Here is a 22,842-nt window from a genome sequence, read left to right as displayed (position 1 = left end):
CTAACTTTTAATTCCGGTTTATAAGAGATGAAACTGTTAGTGCATATGCAACTCAATTAAATCGAATATAAGTCTTATAAATATTTGCAATCGCCCAGACCGAATCGTCAGCCCATCATTATGCATTTGCCATGAAAATATTCTGTCATTCGTGTTCTAGGGTCTCGAACCCCAGCCTTTCTGCTCAGCAGTGTGCTTCTGCTAAGCAGAATTATATTTGCAAAGTCTATTTCCATATAGCATCAAAACATTGCGATACGAAAAATACATAAGTTGAAATAAAATATAACCTACATATATAAAACTATTTGTCTCACTGACTGCTTGACTGATTGGTGATCAATGCACAGCCCAAACTCTAAGAGCTAGGAAGCTGTTACTTTAGGTACCCTACTGATCGGATATCAACCTCAAACTTATTTTCAAAGGTCTTTGTTCAAATGCATTCGAGGAGTGTTTCCCACTTTTTGGAAAGTGAATCCCTTAGCTTATTTAGCGGAAATGGGGCTCAAAGATTTGGCGGGTATCGTTTCGCGCTCAAATTCATTTCCAAGGATCGATACGAAAAATCATTTGAGACGCGATTCCGCGATTTTTTGTGTTAAGTTTTAAATTATTTTCGACTTGCTTCAAACATGTTTAAAAAGACTTATATAAGAACTTAATGAATATGTTTCTTAAATTTGCAACTATTTTTGTTTATTATAATCTAGTTTTCGTTTTGCTCTTGGACAGAAAGTTCGGGTCAATGGTTTATTAAACGGAAGTTCATTATTCGGCTTCACATATATTCCTTTATTATAATAATCTTTAATAATCTGCTCCCGTCCTCTGTGTATTTTCCACCTTGACCGGTTAAAGCTACTTCCTCCAAAAATAAGCTCCGAATTTAATTGCATAATTAAAATCGAAGCTATGTTGAAAATTAATTAGAATTTGTTTGAGAAAATTAAAACAAGCATCTCGATTCACGGAAACGACGGCAATTTGATTTCGCTGCCCGAGGAAATGCGCAAAAATTGTGTACCGCAATCTATAATGAATGAGTAGTCAATTACTGGAAGCAAGTCGGCCCATTGGCAGGGGGTGCGAATAAGTGGAAACTGAACGAGCTTCATTAAAATCATTACTCGAGAGAATTGTGATGGAAATCCAATTAGAGAGTGTGAATGGTAGCAACTAGCTAAGTTAACAATGTTTGTCATCCACGCTACATTTGGTTTTATCCACTGAACACCCGATGATGCCAGCGATAATGCCTAAATCAAGCTGTGGGTGGAGGCAGCCGCAGGAGCAGCAGCTGGGCGGACGCTCACTGTCAAGCCTGGCATGGCCAGGAAATTGCCGGAAATGTGCGCGTTGCGGTTTCGAATTGCTTTCAGTTGAAATCACTTCGAAATAGGCATAAGTCTGATTTATTTTTTCATTGCAGCTCTATTAAGATTTTTTTTTTCAACTTGACCTAACAGTGGAGCCTGATACTTAAGCAGCTATAAATCTTAAATGTCTTAATTTGTGTTAAGCACTTAATGAATTTTTCAAAGGCAGCGTAGAAGAAAATACAAGCTTTTTATAGAATTCTCAGAAAAGTCGCATGCGGCTCGATTGTAGCAAATTCCCGGAATTTTTCCTTTTACCTCAAATTTCTAAGCGCAAGCTTCTTATGCAATTGGTTATAAGCGTAAGTGGTTGCTTAAGACCACATACCCTTACAGGGCAGAAATGAATATTATTAGTTGAGTTCTGAAAGAAAGTGTTAGATAAGGACGAAGAGCTTTGAAGCCATTAAAGTGTGTACAAAGTGGGTCAATTAAAATGTTTTAAAAAATTCGAAAATATTTTTTACAAATGTTCTAATTTATTTCTTGTGTTGGATATATTTTCTTAACTCTAGCTAGAATTTTGTCTACAGTTAAAATGTTCCAGCATGACTAAAGACTAGATTGCAAAGGAAAGTTCATTTGATAATAATCAAAATAATGTATTATAATCCGAGATAGTTCTTTCAAATATTGCAATATTTAACGCATCTTAATCTGTTGACTTAAGGTTGAAGGCAAAATTAAAAAATTTGGCAAGTAAATTCGTTATAACAAATTTTCGACCTTATAAATATATTAAAAGAAAATTGAAAATATTCAATGGATAATAATACTAAGGTACAATATCTTTATTGCCTTTTTATATTCTCAAGGCGCTATTTTTACACCAAAGTCTTACGCCTTTCAACCTTCCAACCCCCATTAAATTCCAGCCTTGTGGCAGACAGACAGACTTAGCACAAAACCAATATGCCCCATGCTTGCATACGAAAACAGGGTATTAACAAACGTAAGCAGAAAGATTTGGTAGCAAACGAAGAGGTTTTAATGAACCAATGAATGCCGCTTGTCCTGACTTTTTGTCCTTACGTTGTTACGCAAATAGCAACAGAATTTGCTAATCCAAACACGAACAGCAATTCGAAAGAAGTTGCACCTGCCGCAGGTACATCACCTCAGCTCACCAAGGGTCATTGTTTGCTGTACGAGCGGCAGGCAGACAAAATTCACATTTTGTGTGACAAAATGAACTCGAAATGTTCGCCGAAGCAATTGAAAATCATGTGGCAGCTTTTCGCATCTACACGTAAGCCACAGCAAATTGAAGGATCTCAAGTTCATAAATTGTGCAAAAATTAATTGAAAAATATCGTGAGATGCATGAATTTTGAGATTTTCACTTACCAAGTATTGTATTTTTTTTTTTTTTTTGATATTTCTCTTCAGCTGTTGCTGCTGCTGACAGTTGCAGTTACACGCTTAAGTTGCTTTTCAAATGGGTTTCGCACTCGTTTGTCCTTTCCTTTCACTTTTCGTTAGGGTTAAATTCTACAGATATTTTTTTGTTCTAGCAGCAGCATTGTTCTGCGTGGCAGCTTCTTGATTTGAGCTCTTTTTCTTTTCTCACATATTTTTTTTTGAGTTCTGCACTTGGAATAACTAGTTTTTCACATGATTTAACATGCAAAGCGCAATTTGACTGGCAAGTTTTATGCATGGGCAAACTTTTAAGTTTTTGGGCGACTGCCTTTTTTTTACTTTTTTTTTTTTGTTGCCTTCTGTGTTTCGCTCTGTACCTATTGGCTTGGAGCTATTTTAAGCAGCTACAATTGAAAAGCTCTATTTCGCATATATTTAACAAGTTACTAAAATAGTTTTAGTTTGTTCATTTTTGTGATTTTATAGTAATTCCATGTTCTGTAAATGGCTGCATGTTTTGTTCAGCTACAAAAATTGCGCATACGCCGTGTAACACAAGTTGTTATTTTGCACGATTCACTTCTAAAAATAGACAATAGCCAAATATTAGCTACAATATTGCTGAACACCCACGCCACGAGTTCTTTGTAAAGCAAACTATACTCGCTGCCGGAAGGCAACATATTTCACACCATTTATTTGATATGGTTTTTGCAGCTGTGTGATCCACTTAATTCGTTTTGTTTGCCAACTGACAACGCAAAACAATCAATCGTTATTCAATTCAATTTAGTGGATCACAACAAATTGATGGCTATATTGCAGAGGCTTAAAAAATCGATTGAGCCATGCCGTAAAGACGTTCAATTTACTCTTCAAATTTGCGCAACGATAGCCCCAACTTTAAAGTTGGTATTTATTCAATTTACACAAATAATTAAATATTATTATAATTGAAAAATTTGTGAACTTTTATTTTTAAACTTTTTCCAGCGGTGTTCGTAGATAAATATTGTTTATAAACCACCATTCATATATATTACTTTTTTAATTTACCTTTAAGTTTATATATTATTTTTAAACCATTAAGCACTGTAATTTGTTATTTTTTTTTAACTAATAATATTTTATTTCTGATAAATCTTTAATATTTCTTGAGCTTTTAAAAAGTTGAGTTAATATCTTAAGAATGTTTTAATGTTTTAACTACTATTTTATTTTTTTTTATATTTAAATTGCAAATTTTTCATTTGTTTTTATGAGAAAAATTATAAAAATTTGTATTTTAAGATTGTTTTTTAAGTTAAAATATTTGTAATGTTAGTCCTATATATTAATGAAGCAAATTTTAACACATATTTTAAACATAAAATTTGAATTTATTTGGTATTTTACACGCTTCGCACAATTCGCACGCAAACCTATCAATTTGCAAACACAATATGCAATGTTTGATTTATGGACAATCGAAATCTGATTTCGGTTCTGATCCGTACTATAACAGCACTTGAGCACCTCGCTTCCGAATCGTTTGAGTTGTCGCGACAGACTAAACGGCAGCGGCCAAGTCCTCGTCGGCATTGACTTCGCGGCGTCCCGACCGAGAACGATTATGTTACGCACTGTACTGTTAGCGGCAGCAGTTTCGTCTTTTTACAGCTGTAAGGGCTGTTAATATGCATATGCGTTGGCGTTAGCAGCATCGCTTGCTTACAGCAGAGGGAGAGAGAATGAGCGAGCGAGCGTTACAGCGCTGTTACAATTGCTGTTAGGCAATAGAAAGAGGCGCTGTTAGCTTTTGTTTTGTTGCGGTAGGTTTTTGCATTGAACTTGAACTAGTCGGCAAAAATGCTATTTTTGTTGTTGTTGCTGCTGTTAAAGCACATTTTGCCGGCTACGCTGCTCCAAGTGCTGCCGACGCAGGCGCTCTGCCCGGAACAGACCAAGATTTAAACAAATATATTTGAATGACATTTCAATGTGTCTTAAATACGAAAATTAAGCTAATATAACGAATTAGGCTACTATAAGCAAGGAATATTTTAATATAAATTGCAATTACAAAAGGTAATCTGCCTGTTAGTTCTGGGGCGCACGCTCATATAATTATGAATAAATTTGGGCATATTTTCATATAAGAAATCATTGTTGTTTCTCAAAATTTTAAACTTTAGTTTTTTCTCTTTAGTTTAGCAGATAATTCAACACGCAGAGCTCTTTTAGATTTCATAAGACACATTAAACTTGAATAACCAATTTTTACTTGCCGCACGTGTCTATATTTACCTTTAGAAAAAAAAATAACAACACATATGTGGAGCACTATTGCGGTTTCAGTGCCACGTGCAACAACAAGTGGAAAGTTTTTGTGCAGCGGTCAAAATCAATTTAAAACTCGAGAACTACAAACGTGCAACGTGCGTTGCAGATCAACAAAATACTTTGAAAGCCAAAAACAAGTTCGGAAGGTAGCATTTTCTCTGTCTTGTGGGCGTGTCAGGGGCGTAATTAATGCAATCACATGTGCACGACTCCTGCGAAAGAGAGGCCACAAGTGCAACAACAACAACAACAACAACAGCGACAACACCGACAACTGAGCACATTTTATGGACACTGCAATTAAGTGGGAATCGTAGAGGCGTGCCGGGGCTACACTGTGTGGTCTTAGTTTTGGCGCGTGTTCAGGAAAAAACAAAACGAAAAATGTCTATAAATGTTCTTGCAGTCTGACATAATTAACCTTAGTACGAATTTAATAATTGAGTGCAGACTTTTATAACTTCAAAATATTGACCATAATTTTAAAATACATATATTTTTCTTTTTTAAATAATGACCTTTACAATCTTGTAAGCTTGTGCTTTATAACGGATATATCGAAACTCTTAATATATATTTTCCAAGCATCCTTTTCGTTACGTTTTTTGTTTTTCTTAAAAAAGACCTGCATGACATGCTGCAAATAGTTTTTTATCGATTGGCTGTTCCATAACTGAAATGCTTGAGTCAAGTGGCCAGCCAACGTGAACTTGACAATGAATACAGCATGCTCAGAGAACTAAAAGTCATCAATGGCTGTGGTAGAGGCATAAAAGCGAGAGCAGAATATGTGTGTGAATGTGAGTGTGTGTGTGTGTGTATGCACAAAGGCTAAATGGATCCTAGGCTACCAGGAAGTGCTTCTTGCCACAGGCTCAACGATTTGCGTGCATGCAAGTTAACAAACAAAAATCAATTGGCTGTCGAAACTGCAAAACTCGGGCTAAGACTGATGAAAGGGGGTACGAGAGCTTAGAGGGTAAGTTTGCCAGTTATAAGCCGCAAACTAGCCAAAGTATAGTTAACCTTAACCTTGACTTAACCTTAGCCAGTCACGGGTTGTATAATAAATAATCGGAAAGAATTTTATAAACGTTTCAATTTTAATCTAAATGTGTCTAGTATGAAAGAAACTGTATAAATAATATGCACAATGAACTATGTACTTATTTTAATTCCTTAATTAGCCAAAACATTTCTATTATATTAACATAAGCAGACAAAAGATGTGAAGAAAAAATATAAAATTTAGCAAAACATTTCAAAGGTTGATTAAGCACACCAAATTCTATAAATATACAATTTATGAGAAAATGTATGAATATAAAATATATAATAAAATTAATTAATTATTCTCAAGGTATACTTTAGGTATTGATTAACAAGGAAGCACTCACAAATCTCCTCACGCTCCCCTCGCATGCAATGTTACCATGTTAAGAAGCAAATTGCATTTGAAGTCCTTTGTGCGTTGGTCAAGTTCAAGTAGAAAAGTAGTCATAAGTCGCAATCAAGCAAGACAACGAGAGATTGGCTGGACAATAGCAATTGCCCACACGAAGCTATTGGTAAATAATTTAAGTATGTGTGCGCACAGCTTTAGACATCGCTTGGAAAGGGCAACAAATGGGGCGCTGTCATTAAAGAGAAAGAATGGCTGCCTTTGGCCTTGAGTTTGCGGCAACTTCAGAAAAAATTTAATTTGTGTCGCTGCGTGACGCGGTGAATACGAATTTCAGTAAAGGAAGAACACTCAAGAACACACTCTCACACACATGCACACAACCGCAAATAACCAGGGAACTCACAGCTATAGCAGCTGGTCAATTAATAAGTTAATTGATTTTTTGTTCAGCAAATTGCAAAAACACAATATGTTAATTTGTGCGAACGTTGTAAAGAAACGAGTGGAAGCAAGGAGCACTCAGCCAACCGGTGGAAAATATCAAATATTGTTGCAGTTAAAGTAAATGCAGTAAAGGGAAGAGGAGAAAACTGATGCTAACGAATCCATTCATACATATACAAGCACACATATAGGTTTAAAGTAGCAAAAATTAGTGTACAACTAGGTGAGAAGAGCAAGTAGATGCCTTTCAAGCATTAAAAACGCATAGAAAGGCGTTCAGCTATTTAAGAAGTAGGCAGATGATGACATTTATGAAACTCCTTTTGAATTCACATTTATATTCTAAGTTTAAAGTACATAAATAATGTTTAAATCAAACTATTAATATATTTTTGATAAAATTTCAAGGTTTACTTATCATTTACAGATAGTTTCAACAATATATCTCAAATATTTGTGATAAAACTACTTGAATACCTATCGCTATCATGCAAGTATTTTAATTGCCATTTCTCTCTTCTATCTTCCACTTTCGCATTAGTCTGGAATGGGTTGCAAAAAAAAGACGCCACAAGTTGTTAGCTATTTACTCCGTAAATGCCGTTAACGCCTTTTCGCGCAATTAGGATAGCCGTCGGAAATAGGCAGTAAAAATAAAGTTTTGGCGCGTGCAAATGTTATGGCCGGCTTTTAGACGTTGGCCTAATGAATAAGTATGGCTGTGAATGGCATAAAAGTGTCTGCGCCCGAATGCTGGCAACACTTTCTGCGCTAATCGAAGCTGACCTTGCGCAGCATCAGCAGCTGCGGCCCGGTACAAATATTCTATTAAGCCTAAGGGAACAGGTTTTGTGCCAGCGTTTGCCTTTAATGCGGTTATCCACAAGCCCCAATTCTTATTCTGTATGGCCAAGCGTTGGCAGCTTACAGGCTTTATGCATAGACTGTGGCACAGTGCTGAGCCTGGTGCGGAATGCGGCATGCGGCATGTGGTACGTTTGCTGTCGTTTTGCTTTTTACTTTGGGTACTTTTGTGTGCTATGTGCCATTTTTGCCACACTCGCAGTCAGCAGCTCTTTATGCCACTCCTCACTCTGCATGTTTTTACAGACACACACACATGCACACATGCACACACGCACACACATCTTTGTCTACAGTTTGTGCATATATTTCGCACATTGGCTTTGACGTGTCGTGGCGGCACAGAGAAAACAAAAGTTGAAAGTCTAATGAACCCCTTGGCAAATTGCGATGCGACGCGATGTGATGCTGCGTTTGCAAAGGCCCATAAAGCAGAACAACATACACAAACGCAAACAAACAAAAAACAAACATGCACCGACGCACATGCACATTACACTGAAAGTGTATTTAAGATGTCATTGTATGTGGCTATGCATTTAAATGTATTAGTTTTTTTTTTTTTTTTTTTTTGTTAGCTGACAAAATCTTTGGTAAATGTACAAAGTAGCACCAGTCACAGCACAATATGCTCGGAGCTCAACATGACCTTTGAACCTATTTGTTCCAACTTAGAAATCTACAACAATTCCAATTCACAGCATAAGAACACAAAACACATCTACACGAGGGATTCAATTCTCATAAACTGCATCACATTGATTTTGGTACAAAGGAATATTGCAGCTTTTGCCTGATTTCTACTTAATATATATTTAGTAAATATATATATTTCAATTATAATTTCTTATTTTATTTAATGAACGTAAGTTTTATACAATCGCTCAGCTATTATTATTTATGTTTATTTATTTACTTCTTAATTTTTTTTTTTAATTGAAATATATTTGTATTTTAAGCAATAAAAATTTGGTTTAATACCATTTGAGTGAAAGATTAAATTTGAATAAAATGTAGTAGTACGACAATTTCTAGAGTTTATTCGTCCCACATTTATCTAATTATACCAGACACTCGCATAATGGCTCAGACGGTGGCAAGTAAAAAGAAGACACAGATACACGCACATTTTTAAGTGTTCAATCAATCGTTGGGTTAACAACATTATAAGACCGTATGTCGTGCAGAAATAAAGAGGCGTTGCCACAGCTTCACAGACGAAGACATAAGCATTTAGCGAAATCTGGCCAATTTTTCAGACAAATGTGCTAAAAGTAACTTGAAGCAATGCAAGAAAAAAAGTTTGAGGAGCAGCTGAGGGTGGATTCATTCACATGACAACAGCCTGGCAAAGCAGGCACTGAACCAAAAGGCTGTCAACGCTCCCAGCTCAGGGATATGTCAACTTATTTAAATGAAAAAATATATAAATAAATTAAAACAGCAATTTTTGATATGGTAAAGACTATAAATTCAAATAAGATTAACGAAAGGATTAACAGTGCGTGAACAAATAATTTTTTTAAATATGCTTTGTTTGTTTTTTAGTTAATTAAGTTAAGTTAAGCTTCTTTTGAGCAAAACAAAAAATAATTAATAAATAAACGTATATGCCGAATGCAAAACAAATTACTCTCTCAAATGTATGCAAATATGTGTTTTACTTTTGCAAATAGGTAATATTTCACTGCAGCCCTATTTCTACACAAATAAAAACACATAAATAATTTCGAACTGAAATATGTTGTCACTTTCAGCTTCATTGAGCCGCATTAAACGTGTATGTGTTGTGCACAGACGGACTTTGTCACTAGCCAAATTTATGGATTATTTCAGTCTCGGGGAGACAAACAAATAATAAAACTGTTGCCAATGGCAACTTTTGGCCTCTTGCCTCAAAGCGTGCGCTTGCTGTCCAATTTCTAGCCATTTTCTAGCGGCGGCTGAGATTGAGTCATGTTTGGCCACGCATTCTCTCAACGGAAATTGCAGTCAGTATGGAATTCAATGCGTGGCAGCGATTCTGAAAAAACAATTTCTGTGGGCGTTGCATGCAAAATTAAATTCTTAGCTTTATGGTCAAACAACTGAAGCCGGCAGAGAGTCTATTAAATCATGGTGTCATTCGACTACCCAGCAAAACAGGCCAATCTTTATAGCGACTGGAAATTTGAATAAATATAACGAAAGCCATGGACGCTACATGTGGCACCAACACTTGTATACCCTTGGAGAAGGTATTTTAAATTGTTATGAAATTTCCAGCGTATAGACAGAGACAACTAATACTCCATAAAGTATATATACTCTAGATCAGCGATAATACTGCCATGTCTGAATTATGTCTGTCTATCCATCTTTTCGTCTATTCGTCTGTCCTTTTTCATGCGAACTCAGTTTGTAAAGCCATCGACTTGAAACTTTGCATAAGTCCGTCTTTCTGCTGCAGGCAGTTACTCTTTTACACAGTTACAATTACTCTGAGCTTTGCTCCTCACAATCTGGTATTATATTATATTGTATATCACCATATATTATATAAAGAATCGGTCGAAACATCTTCTTTTGTATAGCCAACTATTATGTTTTTCAAGATATACATATATCCAATATGCAATTATATATTAGACCAGACATAAACTAAACTCTTGTTTGTCAGAAAGCCGTGAGAAATTTCCGGCGAGAAGACACAGACAGGATAAGAAATCGACGTTAGGGTGAAAGGACGAAAACACATAACAAGTTAGTTAAATATTCATTTCAGTTACACTTACAACAGTTACAATTCAACTCGAGCAGCATCATGCCAATTTAATTATCATATTTAAGCTAATCACTCGACAACCTAAAGTTATAAGAACAAGGATTGCATAAAAATAATAAATACAAATTGGATGGCAGCTTGTCTACCAAAAAATGTTTAGCCAACATTTCAATTCATAGGCATCTACTCTAAAAATTAAATATGCCGCCCAGAGACTTAACGTCTTCTTCTACCAAACTCCATGTAAATAGCCTGGCCAAGCATATTTAAAATTCAATTAAAATTTAAGAAAATGCCCACGCGCATACAAAACTTTATAGCTGTTGGAAATTTATAATTACGACGGTATGGTGTCTCAGGCAGGTGGGCGTGTCAGAAGCTCTAACCGCCCACGCAGGCACGTGGCATATCAATAACTCACAATTAACAAATCTGTTTTGAGATGGGGGCGTGGTCGACTGCCCAACACTTGTGCACTTAACAAACAGATGAGTTTCAAGTGCTGCCTTCTTGAGTAGCCAACGCTGTCTCCGGTAGAGACAGCATATTTACACAGTGGCTGCCAAAAAGCAAGCAATGCTCATTTATATTTATTAAATGTGCTGCCTGCAGCAAATAGGTGAAAAATCATCAATAGAACATAGATATAATAGATATATAATAATATATATATAATAGAAGCAAGTTGGTGGCCTTAACAACCAGAACTTATTGGAAAGGCATCTCGATATCTATCCTGATAGAACTGTATTATATACAAATATGTTTAATGTATCAAACACATATATTTATTTTTCTTAAATATCCTCATCGAACTCTAATTCTGGATTTATTATTTATTTTCAATTTTTTTTTTTTATTAATTTTTATAATTTTCTTATTAGGCACAAGTCTTGTTTATAGTATACTTAATTAGATTGGAGCCAGACAACTCGATATTTCTAATATGGAAAGATCGCCAAAACCAGTAAATTATATTTAATTTATGTAAAGGTCCGATTAATCCTATATAATAAGACATAATAACGTACATATAAAAATAATCTAATAGTAATAAAATTTTTTATTTTATACAAAATATCGCTCCTACAACTAATTAGTAGATCTTTAAGGGCATCTAATGCTAAATAGCTGATAATGCCATTATTTAAACTGAAATATATTTGAGTCGCATATAAAAACAAAGGCTACATGCAATATTTGATGTCTGAGGCAAAGCAGACAAGCAATCTGACAGACGAAAATACAATAAATCATATTTTATTACACATTATGTGTTATATATTTATTTTCTGTATATGCTGTTTATTATCTTTATGCCGCACAATGTACAATTGTGTTTGGCAGGCGTTATCGTAAATTGAATATCGTAAAGTTCTGTGTAAGCGCCATCTTTATGAGATAACTATTCAAATATTAACCCAAGCTGGCATAAATTCAAAGATGTGCGTATCTAGAAACCCTTAAAAGTTCAAAATTCCACTTAAATTTGATTCGATTTGTTTGGCTAGGCTAGGCGAAAAAGTTGTTTGCCCAAGCAGCTGGCGGCATGAGAGCTAAGAAAACGCCCCCCAAGTATTCAATGCGATTTGTCAGAGCTTTTATATAAGGCGTTGCCGTGCCTCTAATCGCCTTCAATGCCACATGGCATGCAACATATTGAGCTTGTCTCCCGCCCTTCTCTACTCGATTTGAGCTAGGTTCAATGCACGCCTAACAGCCAAGAGTTGGCCAAAAGTAAAAGAACGCATGGAATTTGGTTTTAAAAATCTGTTAGTCCGGTCAAAGTTGAATGGTCAGCAGTGCCAAAAAACGTCAAGCATTTAACTGGTAATCTAATTGCCAGATGGAAATTCTAAACCCGAGGTAACGAGCGGAACAAATGGGCCTAACGGAAATTTAATAGGCCCTGGATTGAAAAGGGGCACAACCTAAACTAGGAAATAGTTGAGACATTTCTTAAGTGAAGCGTGCCAGAAAGGAATAATTATGGAAAGCAAAATTTAAAGCTTAGTAGATGCTCTATAAGTATTCCAAAGTTGGAATAAAATGCTGTTATAATCAGATCTAAAGTAGTAAATAACCTTTATAGAAGTTATAATACATTTGATTATGCAAATACGCTGTTTCTTTAGTTTGTACCTATATATACATGGATATACAAAATATTTACTATATATATATATCCACCTCGATAGGAACTATATATAACTAAAGTCAGACAACAAGTAAATATGATTGTAATCACATATTAATCTGTCATTTTCTTGCTGCAGCAAACATATTCACAATTCTATAATCCCTTTCACACCAATTCTTTTTTAAGAGACTTGAGTATTCGATACGAATGTAACCGAAGCATTAAATTGGGCTAGAAAATGCCAATCAAAAGAGCTGGCATAAAGGCTTCCAAGAAATGTCTGAATGGAAACGTGCGAAGTTTTCGGACTCCCGAAAGCCATAAAATGCAGGCCAAATGTATTTTTTTCCTAGAACAAAACTCGAAAATTGAAAAGCAATTAAAAGTGATTGCAACAGAAAAATTCTCAATCTACGATTGTTGACCAGAATTGACTTAAGCAATTGATGGCGACGAAGATGACTCGAAACTATTTCTCAAACTTTAACAAAAATATTCACTATTTGCAAGACTTGAGCTTTAAATTATTGTGTTGATATAAAGGACTAGGAAATAACGACTAAGTAAAGCAGTTTTATGCTTTCACCACATGCGTTGATAAGTTTTGCAGTATTTACACACTTTCTAAATGCATAAGAATGTTGTAATCATTTTTCCGCACAAGCAGGCAGACCAACCAACCGGTCAACATGGCAAACAGTCAAAGGACAAGTGTCAGATGCCTGACAAGGAGGCAGCAGGATGACAGCAGGACAAGAGCAGAACTTGCCACTTGCATAGCGGTTGCAAGTTTTCGAAACAAGAAAAAACACCTCAACCCCTGCCCATTCAGAAGGTGGCCTTAGTATTTATTGGCCATCAATAGCAGACAGTACACACGGCTGTGAGCGGCAGCTGTCCGGTGCGATTTACGAGGCAGCAAAGGATGTGCTACACATAACTTAAGACACGGCATCAAGTTTTTGCAATGCTCCATTTATAAGATATCTGTGCGTGTGTACCAGTGTGCGTACCAGTGTGTGTGCGTGTGTGTTTGGGTTAAAATTGTATTCATAGTTTTGCTGAGTTTACAATTTCTTAGAATTCATTTGCGTTGTGGATTTCCTTTCCATTGATGCATTGTGTAAATTTTTGTTAAGTTTCATATTTTGCGCCCCGTTTGAATTGTTTCATTTGTTCCTCACATAGTCAAGAAATCGATACTTATTTCTTCTTCTTGTCATCCTTTTTATCATCCTTTTTATCCGATTTAGACTCTTTGGGGCATGAGCTCAAATAACCGCCGCTTTGCATGCGATCAAAGGCATCCAACGGATCATAGCTCGAATAAAATTTCTTATATTTCATTTTTCGCGGCAAATTATGCAACATATAGAAACAAAATGGGGCCAACAATGCCAAAATGCAAGCAGTCTTCACATGGGACAGTGACTTTTTCAAATGAGTATCATGAATGGGAAACTTGATTTTGGGCTGCGGCTTACCCGACTAGATACCGTATAGGTATTACAAGACGAACAGAACAAAAAGATCATAATAATATTAAAACGATGTCTAAATACATAGACTAGTACTCACCATTGCAGCGGGCTGCTTGCCATAGAAAAAGGAACTATTAGTTAAATATTTTATGTATTTATTTTATTTTTACAAACCTTTGCCTTCGACATTTTAGAATATATTTGTAATACCTGTAATGTTCACCAAGTGTATGAGAACTGAATAACAATCATTTCAAAACTGAGCCGTAAAGCAAGACGTGCTACGATTTTTACAATCGAAGCAACAAGAAAACATGTGCATACTTTTTTAAGAAAATTTATGTTGCTAAACATCTGCCCAAAATACAAAAACAATGGTTCTTAATTGGCTTGATTCTTAAATAAGTTAATAGTCAAAGGAAGGTAAGAAACATAGACGAGTTGGGCTTGAAATAACGAGTGGCTTGTAAGACGGAATCAAATATTGTCTTTAGGCTAGCTTACTGTGGCCATATCAACGGGATGTAAAATAAAAAGTGTATAAATTGTTTTATGTAAGTTCTTGCAATCGCATATTTCTTTCGAAAATTAAAAAAAAGTGATAAAGTCTTAAATAAGAAAGCAAGGGCAGTTAAAAAATTGTTATCGAGAAAAATGAAAAGAAAAAGCAAACGAAAGAGAATGTGTGTGCTAGGCAAGACAAGCAGATACCCTGTACCCCAAAAGCTGCTCACGTAAGGCTTGATATGTTATACTCAAATGCCTATCATCAATTAGATATTTATTATTAGATGTGGCTAGAGAGAGTGAGTGTCTCTGCATGGCAATGTTTTGGCAAATGAAGGTATAAGCCCCTTTTCTACACTTTTTCAATGGGAACAGGGTATAAATGGAAAGCAAGCGCTGACAAACGAGAAACAACACTTACCACGCTTAACACAGTCATTTATCTAAGACCGTGGCGGTGTTATAAATGTTTGCTGTGTTTGCACTCGCAGAAATACGTGGCGTAAGACATATACGTGTGGCCGAAAGACATTTGTGTTTGCTTTGCCAAAACGCCAAAAGACGGCGAGCTTGAAAGGATGTGAAATGAAAACTGCACCTCAACATGATCTTCCTTTCTAAGGAATGAAAGGCCATTTTGTGATACAACATTTTGGTGATAGATTGCAAATTGAAGGGATAAGTAGCTTTCAGAAAATTAAAAAGCAAATTAAATGGGAATAATAGCTTTAATATGTTATATAATATCAAAGGAATAAATAGATGCGAACACTTGTATAAATGTAGAGTTTAAATTCAGCAGAAAATCGGCAGATGCGTTTATTTACAATCAAATCTTGAAGACTTGTTGTTGGCAGCAAATGAGGAAATTTGTAAAAATGCCTGTCAAGATGAAAATTCAGCTAGCAATAAGTTTTACGTTTTCACTGACTTGGCACTCTGTTAAAGTCCCACCAAACAGTAAGCCCCAGCCAATCCCTCTATTTCCTCTCTCTCTCTCTCTCTCTGTCTCATACAATGTGTTGTCGTTGCCAGTTTATTGAAATTTTATGCAATTCTTGCGTTTTATAGAAATGCATGCTGTGGGAGGGGGAAACTGAATAAGCGTATATGCAGTCGGGTTAAAGTTTGCCTTCGATTCTGTCCACATGTTTGTTGCAACCTGTCAAAAGCTGCCGCGTTGCGCTTGCCGCACAAGAACAAGAAAACTTTCGCTGTTGAATTTTTGTAGGTTTTTTCGCTGGTTTTTCGTGCTCAGATTTAATGTTAAGCACACGCAAGAATTTAAGACACATGTTCATTAAATTCCGCAATAAAGAAAACACATAAATACAATGAAACTGTAAACTTTTGCTTAATACAAATTAATTTGCAATGCGAGCCGACAATATTCTCTTATTTATTGTGGACACATTGGACACGCATTTTAATTTGTTTCGCCTTTTATTCCATGATTTCTTAATTTACCACTTATCCATGAAGTAAATTTCCCGCAAAACCAGACGAAGTAATAATTAAAAAAATTGTTACGGGAGAGGAAAGCTCACGTAGCGAAATTTTGCAGCGCAAATTATGAAACAATAATTATCATACATAATTGGGTTTTGCCGCCACAATGATTTATGTGTGGAAATGCAGGAAAAGCAAAAAGAACTGTAAAAACTTATAAATGCAATTATTGAAAATTCACACAGATTTAAGTGCAGCAAATTAATCGATAGCTCACACACTTTTCGATAGACTATAAATACAATAAAAATTTGCCCTATCAACTATGAAACTAAATCAAAAACCGGTTCTGCAGCAGTTGAGTAAGTTACAATAAAATGTTACCCTTTCCCAAGATGGTAGGCTTCATTAAACTCACAACAGTCTTTCATAGTAAATATCATCGTCATGTATAATTTTCAGCTATCAGCGTCCATCGAGTTGTTAATTAAAGCTGACTTGAAAGCCATTTAAGCCACATTAAGCACAACCTTTGGTTTAATCCCTTGCAATAGTTGCCAACTTAACTCAGCCACGCACAAAATTTGCTCATTTTCACACCACATGCACACACACACACACACACACACATGTACATATTTAAGGCAATCTGCTGTGGCCTGAAACAAATCCTACGGTGAGATTTCAGATTTCCCTCAGTGCTCGACGAGCGCAAATATCAAATGGCCTGACACCAGGCAGCCAGATGGATGAATGGTTGGTTGGCTGGCTGTCTGGCTGAAAGGTTCGCTTCATATGGCTGGCAGGTCCATTGTTTAAGAGCTGCTTTTCTCCCCAAAGGGATGGATATCAAGCACTGAATGCAAAATCAAGTGCGGCATGCCACTGAAAATGCTATTCAAAATTGCATATGCTCTGTCATGAATAAATAATGCGAATGTATATACACTAAACAGTCATGCGTAGTTTCTGCAGCTTGTTGGACTTGTATTTTTTTTTTTTTTTTTTTTTGGTCTCATATGAAACAGTAAATGAATTACGGAAGCGAGCTGCGACACTCGCAGCGTATTAAAACACAAATCGAATAATTATGGCAAACGACTCACGGACAACAAACGCATTTCTCAACACTGGCCGCAGCTGTAAAGTATGCAAGCGAATTATAGCGTGGGCGGCGTTTGCAACTTGCGTCGCCTGCGGCGTGTTAAACAGTCTGCCCCCGGGTGGCGTGGCTTACATTTTGTACTACATATAATTGAAAAGAAAATAATGGAAATTACATTTTTAATTTAAGCTCAGCAACTGCTGAGGAACAATGGTCATTGGGTACTCGCTTAAATATGGAAATAGTTGGATGAATATTAAATCACGCATGAAACAAATTAATATTAATGTATTATAAAGCCGTCATAGGCTGTAAATAATTAAGCATACGACTATTTGTTTCATATGAGCTGAGATGCTTCATTCTATAAAAACTGCCAGATTTACTTAGCTCCAGTATTGATAAACACTAAAATTACAGAAAACGAATGATGTAACAATAACTTATCGATAACTTTATAAAGAGCATATCAACATTTACAATCTATCTAAATGACATTTAGTTAAAGTAGAAAAAAATCAGTTTTTAAACATTTTGACTTCACTTAAACTATTTTAAATTTAGCTTGAAAAATGCCGAAATGAAATAAAATAGAAAACCAAAGCGTGTTGCCTTTAAATGCCAAATGGGTGGCGTGAGTTTGCACAGCTTTCGCAAAATACAGAATTTGCAAACAGCCGTCGGATTGTGTGAATGTGTGTTCATTTGGCGGCTGCCTGCTCGCCTTTTGTTTGGCAGCGTCAAGGTGAAAATAGGTCTAACCCCTGCTGTGTAGAAAAACTATGCTGCAATTTTATTGTGCGGCAAACATTTTCATACCGCATTCAAATACGATTTGCACGTTGTATTTTACAAACGCCACGCTAGCCATAGAAACTTGTCGACCTCTGTCAACGTTTTTTTTTTGTTTCTTTTTATAAAATGTATGATAAAAACTATGAGCGTATTTTTAGAAACTAAATTAATGTTATGAGCTTAACGCTGTGTAACATTTCATTTTACTTTAAACTCATGTTTCAAGTTGTAATTTTAAATTAAATAAAAAGGGAATGTGGTATATTTTCCGTTCTTCTAGTATATCTCATCAATACTTGCCGCCTTTCTATGCGATTTTCATAAATTTAATGTAGCTTAACGGGTCTGATATTTTGTATATAGTACACATAATGTATAAAGTTAAGTGCTCTTAAAAGGAATGTATGTACAAAGTTGTTTCTAGTCCTAAAATAAATTGTGCTACACATATTTTTCTAAGATTATCTTTATGTATCTCTGGCTCCTTAACTATCCTTATTCTTAAATTTTAATATCAATAATTGATGTACTTCTGTCCCCTTCATTTTTCTATCTACAAAACTGTGTCTGTATCTATGCCTCTATTTATATATTTTTATTGCCGCTAGAAATAGCTGTTATGTGTGGCCATAACATGTCAATCAAAAGGCGACATAAAACTTTATAAAGTGAAAGAATTAATGAGGCCCCCGACGCCCCATTGTCCGCTAAACCACATAGAATACTGAAAGCTAAGCATGCTCTGTTAACCGTGGTTGTTTAAAGGTTAATCGGGCTTAGAAGTTTATCCATATAAAATACTTGGCAGGCAAATTTAGCGTAAGGTTCTTGTTGTTGTTGTTAAGTTAGCTTCTTGTTTGAGCGTTGATATGTGTTTCATTTAAGCAAACCGCAAACAAAAAAGCAAAAACACCAACAACAGCAATATAAATAAGAAGAACTAACAAGGGTAAGTCAAAATATTTAGTAAGCAATTTGTTGTCCCTGTTTGTCTTCAGTTGAGCGCGTTGACATTTCGCTTATTTGGGTTAAATGTGTAACAAGTCTGGCTGACATTATGTTGGGTGTACGTTTGAGTTCTTAAAGTTGGCCTTTTTTCTTTAAAATGGACATAATTTATCAAATTATTTTTGATAGAAAATATCGAATATAATTGATATATAAATATTTTATGCATTTGGGTTTGCCTCAAATTTGAGATTGCATTGGAAATAATAGATTGCCTAGAAAGATATATTAATAATCTCTTGAGCTCGTTAAACGTGTTCTCTAATATAGTCATATTTAGTAAAGATGAAACAAACTCCTAATCAGATCAAATAGCTGAGCCATAAATATAAGCCACATAGACTTAAACTTCTTTATTGTGCTGACCTTTTGGACATGTCCTGACTTTTGCCTTTCAGCCAGGCTGTTCAATGGGACCTATGCGCAATGGGACTTAAATCCAAGCAGTTATTTACTATATATTTTGGCTGAACTTTGATTCAACATATATATATATTTAAAGACCACATGCCACGCTTCACCTCCGGATGCCTGCGTCCCGCTTGCGTGTCAAAAACTTTTGGCCAAGGGTGTCGCCTGTTTGTTGCCACAGATTTCTGCCGCACACCTGCGCCAGTATTTTGCCTATTTTATTATTTTTGCCTTTCTTTTACTGTCTTTTTTTTTTGCTTTAGTATCAAAAATGTTGGCGCCTGTCATCAAATATTTAAGAACAGCTTTAATCGAATGGATTTTCAAAAGATTTCCAATAATTTTAAACGCAATGCATTTTTTAAGATTTCAGATTAAATTATTTGGACCCAAACAGCAAGGCGTGCCTGATTTATAAACACTTCACGTTAAGTTTGACAAGTGCCATTAAAGCACTTTGAACAGCTTCTTCAAAGTTTAAATTTATTTTATATATGCTGTGGACTTAAAGTTGAAAAGGTTCAGTCGATCATTTAATCTACATTGTTTATTTGCAGCTGTGATTGTAAACTTCAAGCTTGATAGATGGATAACAAGGGATTAAAATGGAAATGGATGGGTTCCTAGACAAGTTCCTCATACTTTATGTACACTGAAAAATGGCGTTAAATAATATATTTCTCAGGCAGTTTCACTGAATATTCTCAGCTTGAACAGGTTTTTAAAGATATTGCTTCAGAGTCTGTGTACTTTATGTAAATGTGTTTAGAAAACACATTTAACACCAGCTCGTCTTATATTCCGATCAAGCGTGGATGCAAATATTTTGTTCTCATTTTGATTGACTGATTCTTAGCTGAAAAAAAAAAGATTTAAATATAAGGACATTTCTGTTTAACAGCTTTATAATTAGGAAAAATGATGTTAAATTATTTTAGATTGTATTTATTGCTTATCTGAAGCTTAAAAGGATAATGGACTAAAATGAAAATGTTTGTTCTTTAAAATGCGCCCCCGATAAGTTGCTTTAGTGCTGTATATTTGGGCAAAAGAACGTTATATTTGCCTAACATAGCACCACAGCTTGTGCACTCTAGTTTTTACTTTAGCAGGGCAATCTCATTACCAAATCCTCCGCAAAAGCCGCCAGCACGTGCCGGGCATATACAGCAGTTTCTACTCAGAACTTTAATGATTAAAATATGAGTAAGGAAAAATAAAGAATTCCCCGGAAAATATACAAATAGCGCGACGTGTAAGCATTTTTAGCCACAATTTATGACAAACAAACAAAGAATTTCAGCTTAGGCAAGACCTTAAAAATATTCAAAAAAATATATATATACCCGGAACGTGTCAGCGGGGAATATGTTAAGACATATGTTGGGTGTGGGCTGACCAAGGCAGGCCAAGCCTGTAATCAACAACTCGCGCGCAAAGTCAAAGCGCTTTCGGGAATATCATAAGATGAACAAAGATGAATCTGAATCGGACTTTGAATTCGAGTTGAGTTTTAAATGTGTCACGCCTTACGCATACAGCCCCACGTCACACGAGTGCACAGTAAAATTGAGCGAACATTTGAATATCAAACCAAAAATATGTAAAGTCAAGTTGAACTTGTTTAACCAAAAGATGAACAACTAGATTTAATAAAATGATTTCTAGCCGCTTTATTCAATATTTTTACAATAAGCATATTTATAATCATAGCAAAATTAATAAAGTCAATCAAAAAAATATGTTTATGACGTAAATATACCTGTATGAGTATACGTAAGCATTTTTTAATGTGAAAATTGTCCCCTTCATAGCTAATTATACAACGAAATGCGTAACAGTTGTGGAGCTCAGCTTTGAACTGGCCGTTGTCAGGTTTAAATGCTGTTATAAAACAAATTTAAGCTAGAGCATACATTGCTGGATTCCATAATTAGCCGCAGTGTCAACATTGTTATTCTATATTTTTCCCTTTTGCAGGCCCACGCATAAATCACAATTCCAGTTACGTGTGTGTTTGTTTTAATTATTGTTTACAATGTTGCTAGCTGCCAGTTTCAGTTATCCCCTACTTTACCTTTTTCCTGTTTGTTGATTTTTTCCCATTTATTTTTTTCAATTATTTACTTTCTAGTGATGTTTTTTGCTGGACGCAAATAAAGAAATTATGTTAAATTAAATTTCATGCTGTGCGAGTTGCAGAAACTCGTGCAGGCAGTTACAAATGTTTACAAGAAGAACAAAAGTTTTGAGAGTGAATTTAATTTACTGCGAGCTCCTTTTCTTGCTTACATATTTATTTAATTTACTAGAAATTACAGGAATTCAAATTATTGAAATAGTAGTCGCTATGAAACCAGCAACGCCTCAATTGTGGAGCAACCGCAGAATTCTCAAAACTAATGCGAGCAGTTTAAGTTGCTTTTGCATACTTTCACGGCATGCGCCGATTGCATGTGGCACATTCGTCTGTGTTTGGCTTGTTGCAGGCTCTGTGCAGCTTATTTTGGCCGAAGAGCTGCAAGCTTTCACTGATGGTAGACACACCAAGCGTGCACGTCAATGCGTGTACTTTGGATTCCCAGGAATGCTATGAGGCATGCCACAAATATATGTACACAGTCTTGGAATAAGCGAGGTTCAATGAACGTTGCACAGAACTACAATACAATCTTGCAGTACGGTCAAAGTTGAATGGTCAGCTGAAGAAGTCAAAAAATTGTAAAAATAAATACAAATTTCACAGATTGCTTGGTAATTTAATTTACCAACTCGAAAATCCCATGCGAAAACTTTGAAACAGCAAAAAGAAGAATACAAGCCGAGGCAAACTCATAAAATGCAAAAGAACAACATTTCATTGCACAAGTAATTCTGGCAAGCATTCGAGTTAACAGCAAGCCAAGTTGGCCAGCCAAGAAATCACCTGAACAGGTGCAAACGACTTGCCGCATTTCAACTGTCAGTTGTGGACGCAAATCACAGTCTGAAAAATGACAAAACTTTTCAAGCAAAACTAACAAGCACAAGAAATTTGAATGAACGTAAAGTGGCCAACGTAAATGCAGATATAACAATAAGGAGTACTGTGGCGAGTCTTGACATTTGAATACCCTTTTTATAAAAAGGGTATAATTTTGTTGTGCAAATGTATGTTAAATGCAGAAGACAGCATGTCCGTCTGTCGGTCTGTCCGTCCGTTTGTCCGTAGCTACGTAGGTCTTCTTAGTACATATGGAGTACAAGCTTGTTTCCGATAATCGATCGTTTGCCTCGTTTCCAGGCAATCGATTAAGATCGTTATCGAAAACTTGTCTCGCTTTCTCTTAGAACGAGCAGCTTTTGGTTCAGGGTATCCCCTAGTCAGGTCCTCCCGACAAAAGCACTCTTATTTGTTTTTAATAAT

General features: G+C 35.6%; 2 protein-coding genes and 1 long non-coding RNA gene across 6 annotated transcripts in view; 1 reads left to right on the top strand and 2 right to left on the bottom strand.

Moving 5' to 3' along the window:
* Nucleotides 1-22,842, bottom strand: part of TrissinR (Trissin receptor) — a 77,707-nt gene that overhangs the window by 37,719 nt on the left and 17,146 nt on the right. The window contains exons 1-2 of one of the 3 annotated variants that reach the window (XM_015172525.3): nt 4,137-4,302; nt 2,727-3,323 (exon numbers count right to left, since the gene is read on the bottom strand). The exons of 1 other annotated variant lie outside the window; for it this stretch is intronic. The gene's annotated coding sequence lies outside the window, so the exon portion shown is untranslated. Of the gene's footprint in view, nt 1-2,726; nt 3,740-4,136; nt 4,303-22,842 lie in introns of those variants that run through there. One more of the 3 variants, XM_002051442.4, reaches the window with a different exon arrangement.
* Nucleotides 9,165-9,973, top strand: LOC116651423 (uncharacterized). Its single transcript, XR_004304426.2, has 2 exons — nt 9,165-9,452; nt 9,534-9,973. It is a non-coding gene; the product is annotated as an uncharacterized lncRNA (long non-coding RNA).
* Nucleotides 13,635-14,393, bottom strand: COX6CL (Cytochrome c oxidase subunit 6C-like). 2 transcript variants are annotated; one of them, XM_002051444.4, is made up of 3 exons: nt 14,336-14,393; nt 14,259-14,270; nt 13,635-14,168 (listed from the first exon to the last, which is right to left on the bottom strand). In XM_002051444.4, exons 1-3 carry the CDS (start codon nt 14,348-14,350, stop codon nt 13,884-13,886), a joined length of 312 nt encoding a protein of 103 aa, XP_002051480.2. In that variant the 5' UTR covers nt 14,351-14,393; the 3' UTR covers nt 13,635-13,883. The 2 variants fall into 2 exon arrangements, with proteins under 2 accessions (XP_002051480.2, XP_070065372.1); XM_070209271.1 differs by having other exon boundaries at nt 14,259-14,273; nt 14,336-14,383.

The sequence above is a fragment of the Drosophila virilis genome, chromosome 4, assembly GCF_030788295.1.
Source record: "Drosophila virilis strain 15010-1051.87 chromosome 4, Dvir_AGI_RSII-ME, whole genome shotgun sequence".
NCBI lineage: Eukaryota > Metazoa > Arthropoda > Insecta > Diptera > Drosophilidae > Drosophila > Drosophila virilis.
The sequence above is the reverse complement of the archived record's forward strand: the minus strand, read 5'-3'. Positions and strand labels throughout refer to the sequence as shown.